Here is a 14,767-nt window from a genome sequence, read left to right on the forward strand (position 1 = left end):
AAACTAATCTATCTGGAAACTGAAAAGTGAAACTGTAACTTTAAGATAAATCTGCCTAAGAGACCGGAGCCCATACACAAATCAAAAAACACAAAAACTGAATCACACATAAACAAAACAATGGGTAAGATGAGCTTCCAGTAAATGGTGCGTAGGCCAGCTGAATGCTTATCTAATCCACACATACAATAATCAGAGATGAAGTGCAAATTTAAATATTGCCATGGTAAAGCAAGAGGGTTTATAAAGGAAAACCACAGGACAGCATCAGTGTGACCCTAATGTTGGTAAATTTACATACAGGGCTCACACATGCACATGCACGCACATGTGCACACACACACACACAAACACACACGCACACAGCAAAGAACTCATACTCAGATTGTATCCATACTAATAAAACACACAAAAACAAAGATAACTGTGCCAATAGGAAAATGAGTGAAAGATTCAGACACCCACAAACAGGCCACTGAATGGGAGACAACATACATGCATCTACATCAGTACGACCATGGGAAGGTTGAATGACAGATACAAACGCCGGCTCTCTGCAGAATGCAGAATGTTAAAACTCTCATGTACTGCTGGTGAGAATGATAGTGATACAATCAGTTTTGGAAAAGTATTTAGTAGCACATATTAAATTTTAACTTATATAATTTATATACATTTTTGGGCTCAGAAATTGAATTTCTAAGTAGAAGAATGTGTATTTATCTTTTTCAGTTTTAAGTTATGAACTAAAATGTCTATAGAGCTCTATGCATAATCCCATATACAAACTTACAAGATTAAGTACACATCCTACAAAGAGCAACTGAAGGACACAGCACAAAGACCTCACAGAGCTGGACAGCGACGCCGGCCACGGGGCACCCTTTGCCATCTGTTCACAAGGAAGAAGTATAAAAACTAGGGCTAAAGGAGAGCGGTACCTCCAAGGCTATACCAGCATGGGAGGACAGTGGTTTCTAGGGCCCTGGTAATTTCTGGGATTTATTTGTTTGTTTTAAAATGAAGAGTGCTGATATCAGAAACATGTTCAGTCCCTAAGAATTCACCATGTTTAAGCCAACATGGGAATCTGAATGAATGATACAGGCACATTTATTTTAAAAGCTCTGCCACCCTATGCTAAAATAGAAGCACAGAATAAAGATGAACTCACATTATCATCGAGCTGAGCTGAGACTCGACAATGCTCAGGATCTGAATCAGTCTTCGTAATTAAAGGAGGCACCTATACATTTAAAATGATAAAAAGTTAACACAGTACCCAGTGAAATAACCCAACACCATCATAACTCAAAGCAAAGGCCAGCGCTGGATTCAACTTTTGGTGCAAATATCCACAAAGCTGAACACTCTCGACCTTGCACTGGGGATGGCCAGGGAACAGAGCTCCAGTCTGCTCTTTCTCGAAGACCCTGGGAAGTGTATTAGCAGGTTTAAGCAATTAACCAGTTATCTGATGAGCAGGAAGGAGGGAAGCCATCTGACCCTGTGTTCACAGCCTGGGGATCTGCAGACCCTCGGTGTCTCAGTGTCACCACCATGAGGACACAGCCACTCACAGTACAATGGTGAACGGAAAAGGAAATGCCTCTACCAGTAAGAAAAAAACCTCATTCAACAAATATGTGTCTGTGTCATTCAGATTCACATGGAATTAGTTTGTAACTCAAGTGTGAGGTTTATGGATTGTCTTTTACAGCTCTGATAACACACTTAACAAAAAACTACATCAAAATGATTTCACGAGTGCAATAAAGGTCTCAGGATGTATGGCCCAGGGGTGCACACACAGGGCACGCCACCACACTGGCCAGGGAGGACCTCTCCTTACTGACCTGATGGGCCTCCACTGTTTGAGTCAGGATAAATTAAACGCTATATCTGAGTGAATATTAAGTGTAACTCATCTGCAAATATAATTTATTTATTTGAAAAGAAATCTACACCATTAGAGAATCAATAGAGTCCAGTGTAGTAAGTTGATGCAAAATATTAACTTTGCTAAAATTATTTACTGTAAATGAATTTTTAAAATTTTACGACAGACTGATGAGAGAATTCTTAGTGCCCCTTTAGCTTTTCTCTCCTAGGACCTATGTCTGGCAGTTTGGGGAAGCTGCTTACCTTAAAGAAGGACTGCTTTATGTCCTGCCCTAACCTCTCAGACATTCTGCCTACATTGTCGGACATTTTTGTCACTCCTTCTGCCAAGCTATCAGGAAGGGATTTGACTGCATTTGAAACATTCCTCATAGAGTTGCGAAGCGGATTTACAAAAGTGTCCATCTAAAGCAAAAAAAGAAATTATATTCAGATCAGTTACACAACTCAGGAGCCTAAGAAAATATAGAGTACTACCATGGGAAGACAAAATGATTTTCTTGTCAATAGTATGCCATTGCATTAAACATTACACACACACACACACACACACACACACACACACATACCTGTTGACTTAGTATACTTTAGAATGTATCTTCATAATTCATTTATGTGATTTGAAAATCTGACTGAGGAGGATACTGTTAGGATAGGAATATAAGCCTTCATTGTTTAATTATTGAAATTCTGAATACCTTCCCAAACAAATATTGAAACAAATAGAATTAACTATTACTTAATTAACTTCCACCATAATCCAAAGCAATAGTGAAATATTTGCCATAGCATAAGACATCTGCCAAGGGCTACAGAGAGAGTGGGAGGAGTCATGACAGACGCCCACGGCAGAGGGCAAAGCCAGAAGGGGGAGCCACCTGGGCCTTTTGATGTCAGACATGGAACTAGAGCTACAGACTCGCAGTTTCCCTCCTGGATTTCGGTCTTCTTTGTGATGCGGCACATTCTTTGTATGCTGTGAATATGTTTTATTATCATTGGTTAATAAAGAAGCTATTTTGGCCTATGGCAGGGCAGAATACAGCTAGGCAGGAAACCCAAACTGAATACAGGGAGAAAGTAGGCAGAATCAGGAGATACCAGCAGCCACCAAAGCAGCAAGATGTGAGATAACAAGCCCTGAGCCTCATGGTAAAATATAGACTAACAGAAAAGGGTTAATTTAAGTTGTAAAAGCTAGTTAATAAAAAGCCTGAGCTAATAGGCCAGTTTGTCATTAATATTAAGCCTCAGAGCAGTTGTTCAGGAACTGGTGGGTGGAGAGAAATCTCCAGTTACAGCTTTGGTCCAAAATTTCCTCAGATCCTCCCTTTTGGAATGGTAAGGTATATTCTGTGAAATCACATGTTGGAAGTTTGATATTGGCTTTTTAATTCTTACAGGGGCTGACAGTTAAGAGAATGCCTTGAGACTCAGAAGAGACTCTGGACATGGCCTTGAGACTGTGAGAGATATGAAGACTGAATCATTCTGCACTGTGTATGTATGGCCACGAGCCTATGGAGGCCAGAGAGTGAGTGTGATGGTCTGAGTGAGAACGGCTCATATATTTGAATACTGCTCCACAGATGATGGCACTGTTTGGGAAGGATTAGAAACTATGGACTTGAGGAGGTGTTTCACTGGGGTAGGGTGCTGAGGTCTACAGAGTCAAGCTATCTGCAGTGCTCTGCCTTCTATTTGCAGATCAAGACACAAGCACTCAGCTGTCCCTGATGCCATGCCTCTGCTCTGACACCATATGCTCCAGAAAGTTGTCCTGGTCTTTTACCACAGCAATAGAAACGTAGGACAGCCATCAGTAAAGCTGATATGCATGCTTTATGAAATATTCAATCTTAATCAACAATACACAGGTAGAATTAATTTTCTGTTTTGTTTCTCCAAGACAGGGTTGCACTGTGTAGCACTGGCTGTCCTGGAACTCTTTCTGTGGACCACGATGACCTGAACTCAGTGATCTGCTTGCTTCTGCCTCCTGAGTCCTGGGTATTTAAGGTCTGTGCCACCATGTCCAGTTTGACATGCAGAATCCTAAAAACAGGACCTTAGGAGAATATCTATCTAGTATCAAATTTAAAACATGCAACTAAAGAGAAAGTTGTAGCTCTCTAATATAATATTTACTACAGAGAAATTCATAAATGTCCACTCCATGACTAACAGAACTAGGAAATATTCTGAAATGTTCTGAAAACAGACAAGAACGAGGCACAGGAGTAAATCACGGAGGGCCAGTGTCAGCACATGTGACTTACACACCTGTTTCTTCTTTAAGCTGAGCTCTACTCAGCTCTCTGTTCTACTAACACAAAACACACTGGAATTTTGTCTGAAATTGCTACTTCTTGCTATGGCTTAAAATAAAGAGTTACATCTTCATTTCTTGAGAAAATTACAGTAGCAAAATGAAACACAATCCAATGCAGACTGCTAGCAAAGACAGGACAGGACCTTGAAGACCTGTTACCTGGCTTCCGCTCATACAATACACAGTCCAAAAGCATGTCTGGTTCCACATTGTAAAGTAACTAAAACTCTTTAAATAATAAATATTCCACTCAACATATAGAAATACTTTCAGAACGCATCCTAGTTAACATTTGACTCATCTTTAATTGAAATAAAAGACATTTCCTCCCAATAAAAAACATTTCCAACTCAAAACAATAAAAAGCTTGTAGCCTGTTTTAGGCAAACATTCCTTAATTAACTATTTTTAAAATCTGTTCCCTTGTTTTTCTTTCTTTTAAGCTCCACTAGATCGCTACGTGAGCTTGTATATGAGATAACACAAACCAGTCTGCCTTCATCCTGTGCCTGAAGGCCATTTTATAGTCAAAGACAAACTAGGCTCATTCCTGTTCTTTAATAAACCTGTTTCTCAAGGACCGGCCATGCCCCCAACCTGTACCTTCACTACAAATGGTTCTTGTACTGCCTATTCTGGGAAACAGCAACCATATCTCTGTTTCCAAAACTATCCCAACCACCTTGCAATCCTATCTTTGTTTCAAAGGATTGTTATTACCATCTTATGACCATCTAGTAGTCAGGTCTTCATTTCAAGTTAATGTACTCCCTGTGTAACCCCCCCCCCATTTTGCCCACCAAATCTCCCACTTGGAAAGGTCCTAGCCCTGAGCAACTGAGCAATAAAAACTGTTTTCTCCTCCCATCCAATGCTGATATCCTGAACCCCACTTTTAGAGAGAGAGAGAGAGAGAGAGAGAGAGAGAGAGAGAGAGAGAGCTCATACACACATACACACAAACTTGTCTTTATTAACTGCTTGATTAATGTGGTTATGATGATTTGGATTGGTGGTCTTTCTCCTCCATCTTTAGGATTAGCAGATATCCCAGGCAACAGTGCACGGATTAAAGCCAACATGCCTAGATGCACTTAGTATATCATTTTAAAATGTGTAGATCTGTATTTTTCTTTTTTAAAAAGGAGCCATGAAAGAATATCTTAAAAGGAAGTTTAACACCATGCTTACCTTGCGAGCAAAATCTCCTTTCCCTTTACTGTAGGCTTTGTTCTCAAGGAAATCAAACACACAGTGCGCCAAGGCTGGGGATGCTTTCATCATCTCAGGAGTTAAGAGTAGCTAACAGGGAAAAGAAGGTAGTTCAGGATGGTAAAATAGGGAAAAGATTGTTTATAATTCCATCCTATAATGTAAGATATCTTATAATTTAAGAATATAAAATACTTTATTTTCTGACTCCACAATTCAAACACACATTAGAAAACTGTGTTTTTATATAATTATGCTAAAGTTTAACATTAATAAAATCAAAATTTTATGATATACATAAATAAAAACTTTCAAGTGTTACTTAAAAAGTACAAAACAAAATACTGCTTCCACAAATGCTAATGAACTTAATATAGTCTAGCTTAGTTCGTTCTACGCCACAAGGTGTGATACATGAGTTAAAATTATACAGTAGAGCTACCGTTAAAAATAGACTTATAGTACTTCATTTTGGAAAAGCCATCAACGGTACAAACATAAACTAGAACCAAAACTGAGTATTTTTCAGGCAAAATGTTTAAAAAGAGTTTTAGAAACGCAGCGTTCATGCATTCAGTTTCGAGTTGGGAGAAAACGAAGGTCAGTGGCTGCCCCTTTACTTCCTTCTCTTCCTGTCCTTTCAGTAGACAACAGGTAAGAACAATTACAGTCATAAGCAAAGCTAGTCACAGGTGTGAATATTTAAGAGAAGACATTAAAGGAAACACTTCTAAACAAAATATTCAGTATATTATCTTTTAAATTTCACTCGATTCTAAGGGGCTTCCTAAATCTTTTTCTAAAAGAGCCATATAATAATTATGTAGGTTATGACCAATGAGTCCCTACCGTAACTATTCAAGTCTCCTGCTTATGAAGATGGAAGGAAGGAGGAAGGAAGGAGGAAGAAAAGAAGTAAGTAGGGAGGGAGGGACAGAGAAGAAAGGAGAGAAAGAAAGGAAAAGAAAAGAAAGAAAACAGCTACAGGCAACAGATAAAAATTCTTGCTCCCAAACAGGAGCTTATCTGTTGGCTGCAGTGTGCTGATCCCTCCTGCAGAAGACAATGAGCTGAGCAATGGACACTGTCCACTGCAGGGACGTCCTTCTGAGACACTAACTAGGATAAACTCCACCTGGGTTCTGCGTATTCAGATATAAAATTCATCTCTGGGCATCCTACCAGCCTGTGCAATATGTAACATGTAAAATGTGCTTTGCTGTTTCCTATGAGAAAATTTTATGACCAAGATTATGGATCCAAGAAGCATATTCAGCTCAATTTCTCTCTTGAACTATCTGGAGAACAAAAAATTGTACTGGTTTTTGTGGTCACATGAAAAGTTACTATTTATTGAACTGGGAGCATTTAACTGTTGGGTATGGAATATGATGTATCTACATACAATAATCTGAAAAACATGCTACAAATACTCATCTAAACATAAAGAAAAAAGTCTTGGTGCTTAAAAGAAAACGTTTACCACTAAATATAGAAATAATAAACTATTTAAAAGACTACATGTCAATTTGATACACTCCTCAAAACTGATTATTAGTCCACTATCACAGCTCAGCTGTGTTTTCGTTCTTCTGCTAAGACGGCTGGAGACAGAGCCCGGGTCACCGCAGGCCAAGCACATGCTGTACCAGACTAACTCGAGGAGGAGATCCACTCTACGTTTCTATCATAGTGAATGAATCTATGGGAAATAGGAAGATGGCCTTACCTGTAAATAGGCATTTAAATCTTTTTTCCTCTTTTCTAAAAAGTCTCTGTCCATGTTGTTAAAGGTCTTTTTACCAGGGAGTTTCAAAATGCTCGACAGATTTTCAAACTACAAGACAAAATACATTCGGAAGTTCTCTTAATTTTTAAGAGAAATGATTTCCACATAACAATTTCTTAATTTGAGGTTATATTTTCTTACATTAAACAAAACATCACAAAAATCTTGTCCCCAAAGCCAAAAAGACAGTAACCCTTTTTTATAATAAAGAATAAAGAATAACAAAGGCGGGTAAAAATAAAAATGGGCATTTGCCATATGAAGTCTCAGTTTGGCATTCTAATTTCAGATTATTCACAATTTTATAATAAGGCTAATACTTTTCTTAGCAACCATTTGACTCATGAACAGAGTAGTAAAGATTTAAAATTTAAAATCAAAGTTATGACATTATGGCTTGTTAATCTCATAAAAACTAATCTAATATTAATGAAAATAAAATAATCACTGTAATATATATCTTTAAAAAGCCGAAAAGACAAATTATTAAGTATAGGCAGCAACTATACTACAGCTCTGTATACAACTATAATAAGCATTAATAATATTTCCTCATCATGGATTACACTATGAAAAAGCAAGCCGGCAGCCTAGCTGCTACAGACTTAACATTTGGGTGCATCTTCATGGTCCATGCCAGAAATGCACCTTCTCAAGCACAAGCTCTTAGTACAGTGCTTGCTAAAACGGTCTAAGAGCAAGACTGCCCTAGGAATGGCCCGGCCAACTGCCAGTACCTGAAGCTTCAGGCAGTCCCTTCTCTCTTTCCATAATAAATTCACTGAAGTAAGCAAAGTTTTTAAAAGCATCCTTTAAAAAAAAACTACATCATTTCAATAAAGAAAACTAATTCCTATCGCAGATGAGAGAAAGGGAGAGAGAGAATGAGGTTCAGAATCATTTGCATCTCAAGCTGGAAGATTCTGACAAACGGACACAGCGGAATATGTAATGGCTGTTTAGAGTGAGAACATGAACCCGTTCACTGCACACTCTATGTGCAAAATAATTCCTTTGTCTCAGTTATTATCAATAAAAAAAAATGGATAGGGACAATAAGTTGAAAGTACAGTGCAGTAATAACTCACAAATAAGGTTATAAATAAGCCAGAAGAAATAAGTCTTCATATAATACAATATGTAAAACAGGCTGTCTGGTACATCGATGAACCCCCTCCCCCCTTTTTTAAATTACATTGTGGAAGTCAACATCCTATGCTATTTTAAAAGATAGACAACCTCCTAAATATTATTTATGTATATGACTCTAAATTACCCACTTGGCTTCCTTTCTTACCAAAGTGCAAGGATCTGAACCATTCCCCCAAGTTCACATGCTGAAGGCCTTGACTCTGAACCCTGCTCATAATCATATGTTCAAGACCAGGCCTTTAGTGAGGTCACTAAGTTAGTCTGGAGTAAGCTGTAAGTCAAGCTGACTCTGCCATCCCCAGGGGAGGACAGCACACACCAGGAATGCACACATACTGGGAGAGGCCATGGCCTTGTCTGAGACAACCTGGAAACCTCAGACACCAAACCTGTCAACCCTGGACCTCAGGCTTCCAGCTTTTAGAATTATTTCCATCATGTGATTTACACAGTCTGAGTATTTTATGAACAAAAATGCCAGCAGTCATTAAAATAAGAATTTTTCCATAAACTTTAAAATGCTAACAACAACAGCTGTAACTTAACATCACAAAATAGAAAGTCTATATTTTAAGGACACAATCCTTTCTAAGTTATCTGCCTGGACATCAGTATTCTATATTACTGTCATGAGAAAAGGCAGTAAATTTTATATAAGCTATAAACACAGGAATATTTTGAAAAATAGAAAAATGTCCAAATAAGTAAAAATTGACACATATTAAATTAGAATGTCCTCTATAAAGAACTCTTATACTAAATATAAATCATAGACACTCTAAGCTCAAAGATTTTATCTTTTAACATTAAACACATTGGGTCTAGATTCTTAATACACCACTAAAAGTTGTTGAAGCAGAATAAGTTATATCTAAAAAAGTCAAAATGTGTTAATTCTCAAACACATAACTCCCTTATTCACTTGTAAAACGAGTCTTTAATAACATCACTGGCACCAGTGTGTGTGCACCCATGCAGACAAGACGCTGCCTGTCAGCTCCACTGCTTCCCTGGAACTGGGAAGAGTCAGCCACAGAAGAGAAACTCAACAAATCTTTCAAAATAAATGAATGGACAGTTCTGGCCATTTTAAAATGCATATAACATTAAATTTTTAATTTTTATCAACCTGTCCATAAAGACTATTTATTAAGGTCTTTAAAGAAAATGGTAGTTCATTTACTTATAGTGAGAAGAAACCAATTTTAAAATCATTTCACTTTAAAACACTACTTACTCACTTGTGCTAAGAGAGAAACTACAGCTATCTGTCCACAGAAAAAATGTCCTATAAACCAAACTCTCACCAATGTACACTAAGTGAAACTGCTTTCGGTCATTAGTAGTTTTTATACACTTATGAGCAGTTCAAGTGCATGAAAGAGCTATGTGAGCTGCCTGCTTTTAGACAATGATCTGATACATAAGAAGTAAACAGCTTTTCTCCAATGGGAGTTGGAGAGTCCTTCATAAAAGATCTATTGACACAGAAAAATATAAATGAAAAGACATGCACAAAGATAATTACTTATTGCATTAAAATCAGACCTATTACTAATAGAGAAGTTGATCAGCAACCTCTTGTTTTTAATAATTTCAAAGTTCTTAGTTTATCCTACTCTACTAAATATTTTAATGAGACTATCATGGTACCAACCATATTTTTTCAAATATATTAAGTCTTATTTCTACAGAACAATGTTATGTAAAACTCAATTAGGCATTATCTTAATGTTATTGGCTTGATACTACTTATATAACTAATATTTTGATCAATCAAAGACTTTCAACGGGGAAAACAGCTCCACACATTACCTATTCCATCTCTCATCTGGTATTGTTCTAAGGAGAAGAAAAAATAGCTTTTCAAAAATAATAAACAGTTTCTTTTCATTCAACGTTAAGTCTTTATAGTTACTTTCACAAAACAAGGTTAAATTTAGTAAGAATTTAAAACAGTATTTGTTTAATGTCAGGTCCATTTTAGACTGTAGTTCAAAATAACTTAAGCAAAGTCCCCAGGTTTCAGCAACATTGTTGGGTGCAAGTACCATTCAAAATAACTGTAGCTTTAAGTTATGCCTCTGAAACTCACCACCATGTTCAGATGGTCCTAGCAGTCTTCTTCCCCTCTGCAAACCACCACGTCTGCAGAGATCCCCCTTCCCTCCATCCATGTCCAAACTTTTCCAGTTTCAAGACGATGGTGCTTTGTTGTTACTCCGCAATGAGTGAGACTGGTTCAAGTTTCTACATCTGATTTAGTGGTTCACTGCTTAAAACCATGCCACCAATTATACCAATTATATAAATATCAGTACCTTATTTTCTCTCATTAACTTTATACAATGTGAACATTCTTAGAGAAATGTAGATTCAAAGCTGAACCAACAAACAGTATAAAGGCCACAGGTTTTACAAACCTTATTACCTGCTCAGTGATTCTCATGTGGAAGTCATGGAAGTCACTGTAACGCCGGTAGGTTTTCCACATCTCCTCGGTGTTTAGGTTGCGCCGGTGTACAGTGATGGCGTACAGCGCATATGTCTTGCCATGATCATTACAAACGCCTGCCACAGCATATGGGTCATAGTCAGCATATACTAGTCATTTCAAACAAAATGAAGAGGAACAAAAGACACAAAAAGGAGGAAGATGAAGAACAAAAACAAACAAAAAAGACACCATGAAATGAAGAATTTGAAATGACAGATGAAAGAATGGCTTCAGAGGATAAAACAGATTCCAATGCTCTGTGCTCACAAGTTCACGGTCTTCTACAACGACTACACATAAGACAAGGTAAAGTCTAGTGATGCCAGCGGCCACTGCAGCTCTTCCTGAGAGCTTTCAGTCGTTATTAAGAATGCGTTGAAGCAGTGGGGTCTCCCAAAGTTCACACACCAGGAACCCTGGAAACTTAACCACAGCCTTTACTGTTCATTCACAGTCAACTAAAATCTGTCCAACTAAAGAATCACAAAAAAGCCAAAGGGTAAGGCTCATCTCCTGGTGATTCTTTCCTCAGAACTACCAATTACATTCACCAACTCACAAATGGAGTTTATTCTAGAAGTTAGCAAAAGCAGCAAGCAATCAATCAATAAATAAGCCCTCATCCCACTGATTTTCCATATACCATATAAGTCAGTGAGCCTTTAAAGGTGAAATCCTGCTCTACTTTGTACTAATCTCAGGTAAAGACAAGAACTCTAAATCAAGCTCTTCTCTAAGCTTACTGTCTGACTCTAGCTTCCTAATGCTGCAACCCTTTAATATAGTTCCTCATCATGTGCTGACCCCCCAAAAAAACATAACTAATTTTGATACTATTATGAATCATACTGTATACATATGATATACAGGATATCTGACATGCAACACCAGAAAGGGTCCTGACTCATGGGTTGAGAACCACTGCTCTAAGTCTCCAAAGCTTCGGTGCCTCTCGAGTATCTAGTGTGTATACACCTGCAGTAATGCAGGCATGTGTGTACATTCATGGAAAAGCTAATGACGAACCTCAGATACATCTCTCAGTCTCTCTACTTTTGTTGAAGGCAGTCTCTCAATGGAGCTGTTCACAGAACTGACTAGCCTAGCTGACCAGCAATCCCCACGGATACTCCTCTCTCCACCTGCCCTGCAAGGTTTCCAAGAGCACGCTGCACTGCTACGATAGGACAGGATGCTGGGGCTCTAAGTGACCACCCTCATGCTTCTATGGCAAGCACTTTACCAACTGAGCCATCCTTTTCCCTCATAGCCTATGGCACCTGCACACTTCTTTCTGCCATTTTCATAACACTGCCACAGGTGGCAGCCAACATGGAAGTTTAGCCCCTTTACTCAAATTCTTAACTGGGCATCCATCTGAATTTTTAGCCACTGTATTTCTTATTTTACATTCTCCCCTTGGTTCTTCTTTTCATGCTTACCTTAGGATTTATTTTCCTGAATATTTTCAATGTATCTACGCACTATTAAGATTGTTATTTCTGATTTTTCAAGAACACAACTTTCCTTACTGTGGCTCCTGTTTCCTCCTGGAGCTGCTTTCTGAAATCCACTTTCAAGCTCAGCATCTCAGAGCTCTGGGCTTATGAAAGAAGGCACAAGGAAAGCTGTTGCCACTCTAAGTGATTTTAACTGCTGGCCTTCTGTATACTTCAATTTAAACGTGCTTGTACTGGTACATACAGACTTTTTATCTTTGTTCTTATTCTCTAGCCAATAAAGTACATCAGTTGTTTATATAGCATTTCACTGTACTGGGTTTCCAATCTAGAGATGATCAAAATATATGGGAGTACACGCACAGGTCACAGGTGAACACTCTGACTTCACGTAGGAGAGCGGAGCATCTGTGGGGACGCTGGGGTATCTGGCGACAGGACAGTGAGATGAGACACTCATGGAGGCGCAGACTGGCGCTTTGCTTTGGAGGGCTATCAGATACCATTCCCGACTATGGCTTTCCACTTCTCAGTTTTCATACATGAATCTAAACTAAGTTTTCCTAGTTCTTGTTTCACATCAATCTGTCCTCTAGGCCACTGACTGAAGGACACAGTTCTGCTGCCCCTAAACTGAGGGCATAAAAAGGCCATCAAAACCAGGACAGTGGTCTTTATGCTACTGTGAGTCTCGCTGGGCGCCACTGCTGCTTCACTCCCAAGGACTTGTTTCTCCTCATGGCCATGGCACCTGTACACTTCTCCAGCTAGTTTGACAAGACTGCCATATGTGGAAGGCATTGTGGCAGTTTAGGCTATTATACTAACCAAAACTCTAAGACCGATATAATGATAGATTACAATAACCCACTGTGAAAACACGAAAGAGAGGTTTTAGAGCTGACTAAATGTTTTGCTGTCTTTCAAATCATCTCAAAGGAGTTCTATATACCTTCTTAGCTAATTATTTTAATAACATAGAAGTAGATATCTATATTGCCAAATATACATGAACAAAGCCTCATGCTAAAATATGTACTTCCTACTTAAAATTGTCTTTCTTTACCTTTAAATATATTACCAATGTATTTTATTTGGCCAATGATAACTGTACTGATGATAACATTAGTCACAGACGCTCTGGTCGTCACATTCTACACGCGCGGTTTGGCTATATACAATGCTCACATTTTACCGTCAACTTGCTCTTACGGACTTAGGCATATCAAATAATAAATGACTTTCATCAAGCTAAAGATTTGGTTTTTTAAAACACAGTGGCCAGATCAATCAAGGATTGGCTTTATCAATTGTGCTCAAGGGCTGTTTGAAAAAGATAGCGTAGAAGCCAATCAGGCAGCTCACTACAACCAACTATGAATTAGTGAGAACAAGGAGACACCAAAGGTCAGAAGAGACAGTGAACATGGAGCACGGCACTTTTAAAGGATAATCAAGAGTGTCACAAATGGCTAGGGAAAAGAGACTACCCAGGTGCACGGACAACAAGAATAATGACGTTGTCGTCTTTAAAATACAGAAAACAGATAATTTTGGTGAGAAAAGGGAAACACTGGAGGTCATGGACCAGTCTTAGAGCAGCAAGGCGTGGAACTGTAGTTTTATGCTCAGAACAAGAATGCTAAGGTCATGAGATCATGGATCAGTGTCCAGTGGTCAGATACGCCCACACAGCTACCCCACAAGACAGGCGTTTCTATCAAGGCTCCACTTCACAGGTCAGGAAACTCCAGCAGAGACCTAACAGGAGCTCCTCTAACTGGAGCTACAGAGTGGAGTCTGAGCCCTGAGCCCGGCAACTGGTCAAGAGCTGTGCTCTCAATCCCACGATATGATACCACCTCCCCAGAAGTTCTGCATGTTTGAATGAGGGACAAAGCAATTTACTAAAAACGTTTTGTTTTATGCTTTCACGCATTTAAAGGATATAGTGTTAAAAATAAACAACTGATAAAACAACTAGAAACGTTGCCGGGCAGTGGTGGCGCACGCCTTTAATCCCAGCACTCGGGAGGCCAAGGCAGGCGGATCTCTGTAAGTTCGAGACCAGCCTGGTCTACAAGAGCTAGTTCCAGGACAGGCTTTAAAGCTGCAGAGAAATCCTGTCTCGAAAAACCAAAAAAAAAAAAAAAAAAAAAAAAAACTAGAAACTTAGAACAGCCTAAAAAGAAAAATATTAACACCAGAGACATGGGCACAAATGTTTTCTTCTAGACATAAAATTTAGTATTTCTAAGAAATAAAAATACCTATTACATGAAAAGACATCCATAAAATTAGAAGACAAGCCAAGAAAGAACATGAAGACTATCTAATTCTTTAAAAATTTATGGAAGAAAAAGGTGGGACAAGTGCTTTAAAAGTTAAAAGGAAAAATAACCAGACCTCTACTTTAACTGACA

At 38.5% G+C, this 14,767-nt stretch overlaps 1 protein-coding gene across 4 annotated transcripts in view; it reads right to left on the reverse strand.

Moving 5' to 3' along the window:
- The window catches only part of Snx13 (sorting nexin 13), a 99,372-nt gene that overhangs the window by 8,915 nt on the left and 75,690 nt on the right, over nucleotides 1–14,767 (reverse strand). For 3 of the 4 annotated variants that reach the window (XM_038337728.2, XM_038337727.2, XM_038337725.2), the window contains exons 18-22: nucleotides 10,819–10,991; nucleotides 7,176–7,283; nucleotides 5,426–5,536; nucleotides 2,146–2,307; nucleotides 1,175–1,246 (exon numbers count right to left, since the gene is read on the reverse strand). In XM_038337728.2, coding sequence (XP_038193656.1) covers nucleotides 1,175–1,246; nucleotides 2,146–2,307; nucleotides 5,426–5,536; nucleotides 7,176–7,283; nucleotides 10,819–10,991 — 626 coding nt within the window. The remainder of the gene's footprint in view (nucleotides 1–1,174; nucleotides 1,247–2,145; nucleotides 2,308–5,425; nucleotides 5,537–7,175; nucleotides 7,284–10,818; nucleotides 10,992–14,767) is intronic. The other variant, XM_038337726.2, reaches the window with a different exon arrangement.

Source organism: Arvicola amphibius, chromosome 7, assembly GCF_903992535.2.
Source record: "Arvicola amphibius chromosome 7, mArvAmp1.2, whole genome shotgun sequence".
NCBI lineage: Eukaryota > Metazoa > Chordata > Mammalia > Rodentia > Cricetidae > Arvicola > Arvicola amphibius.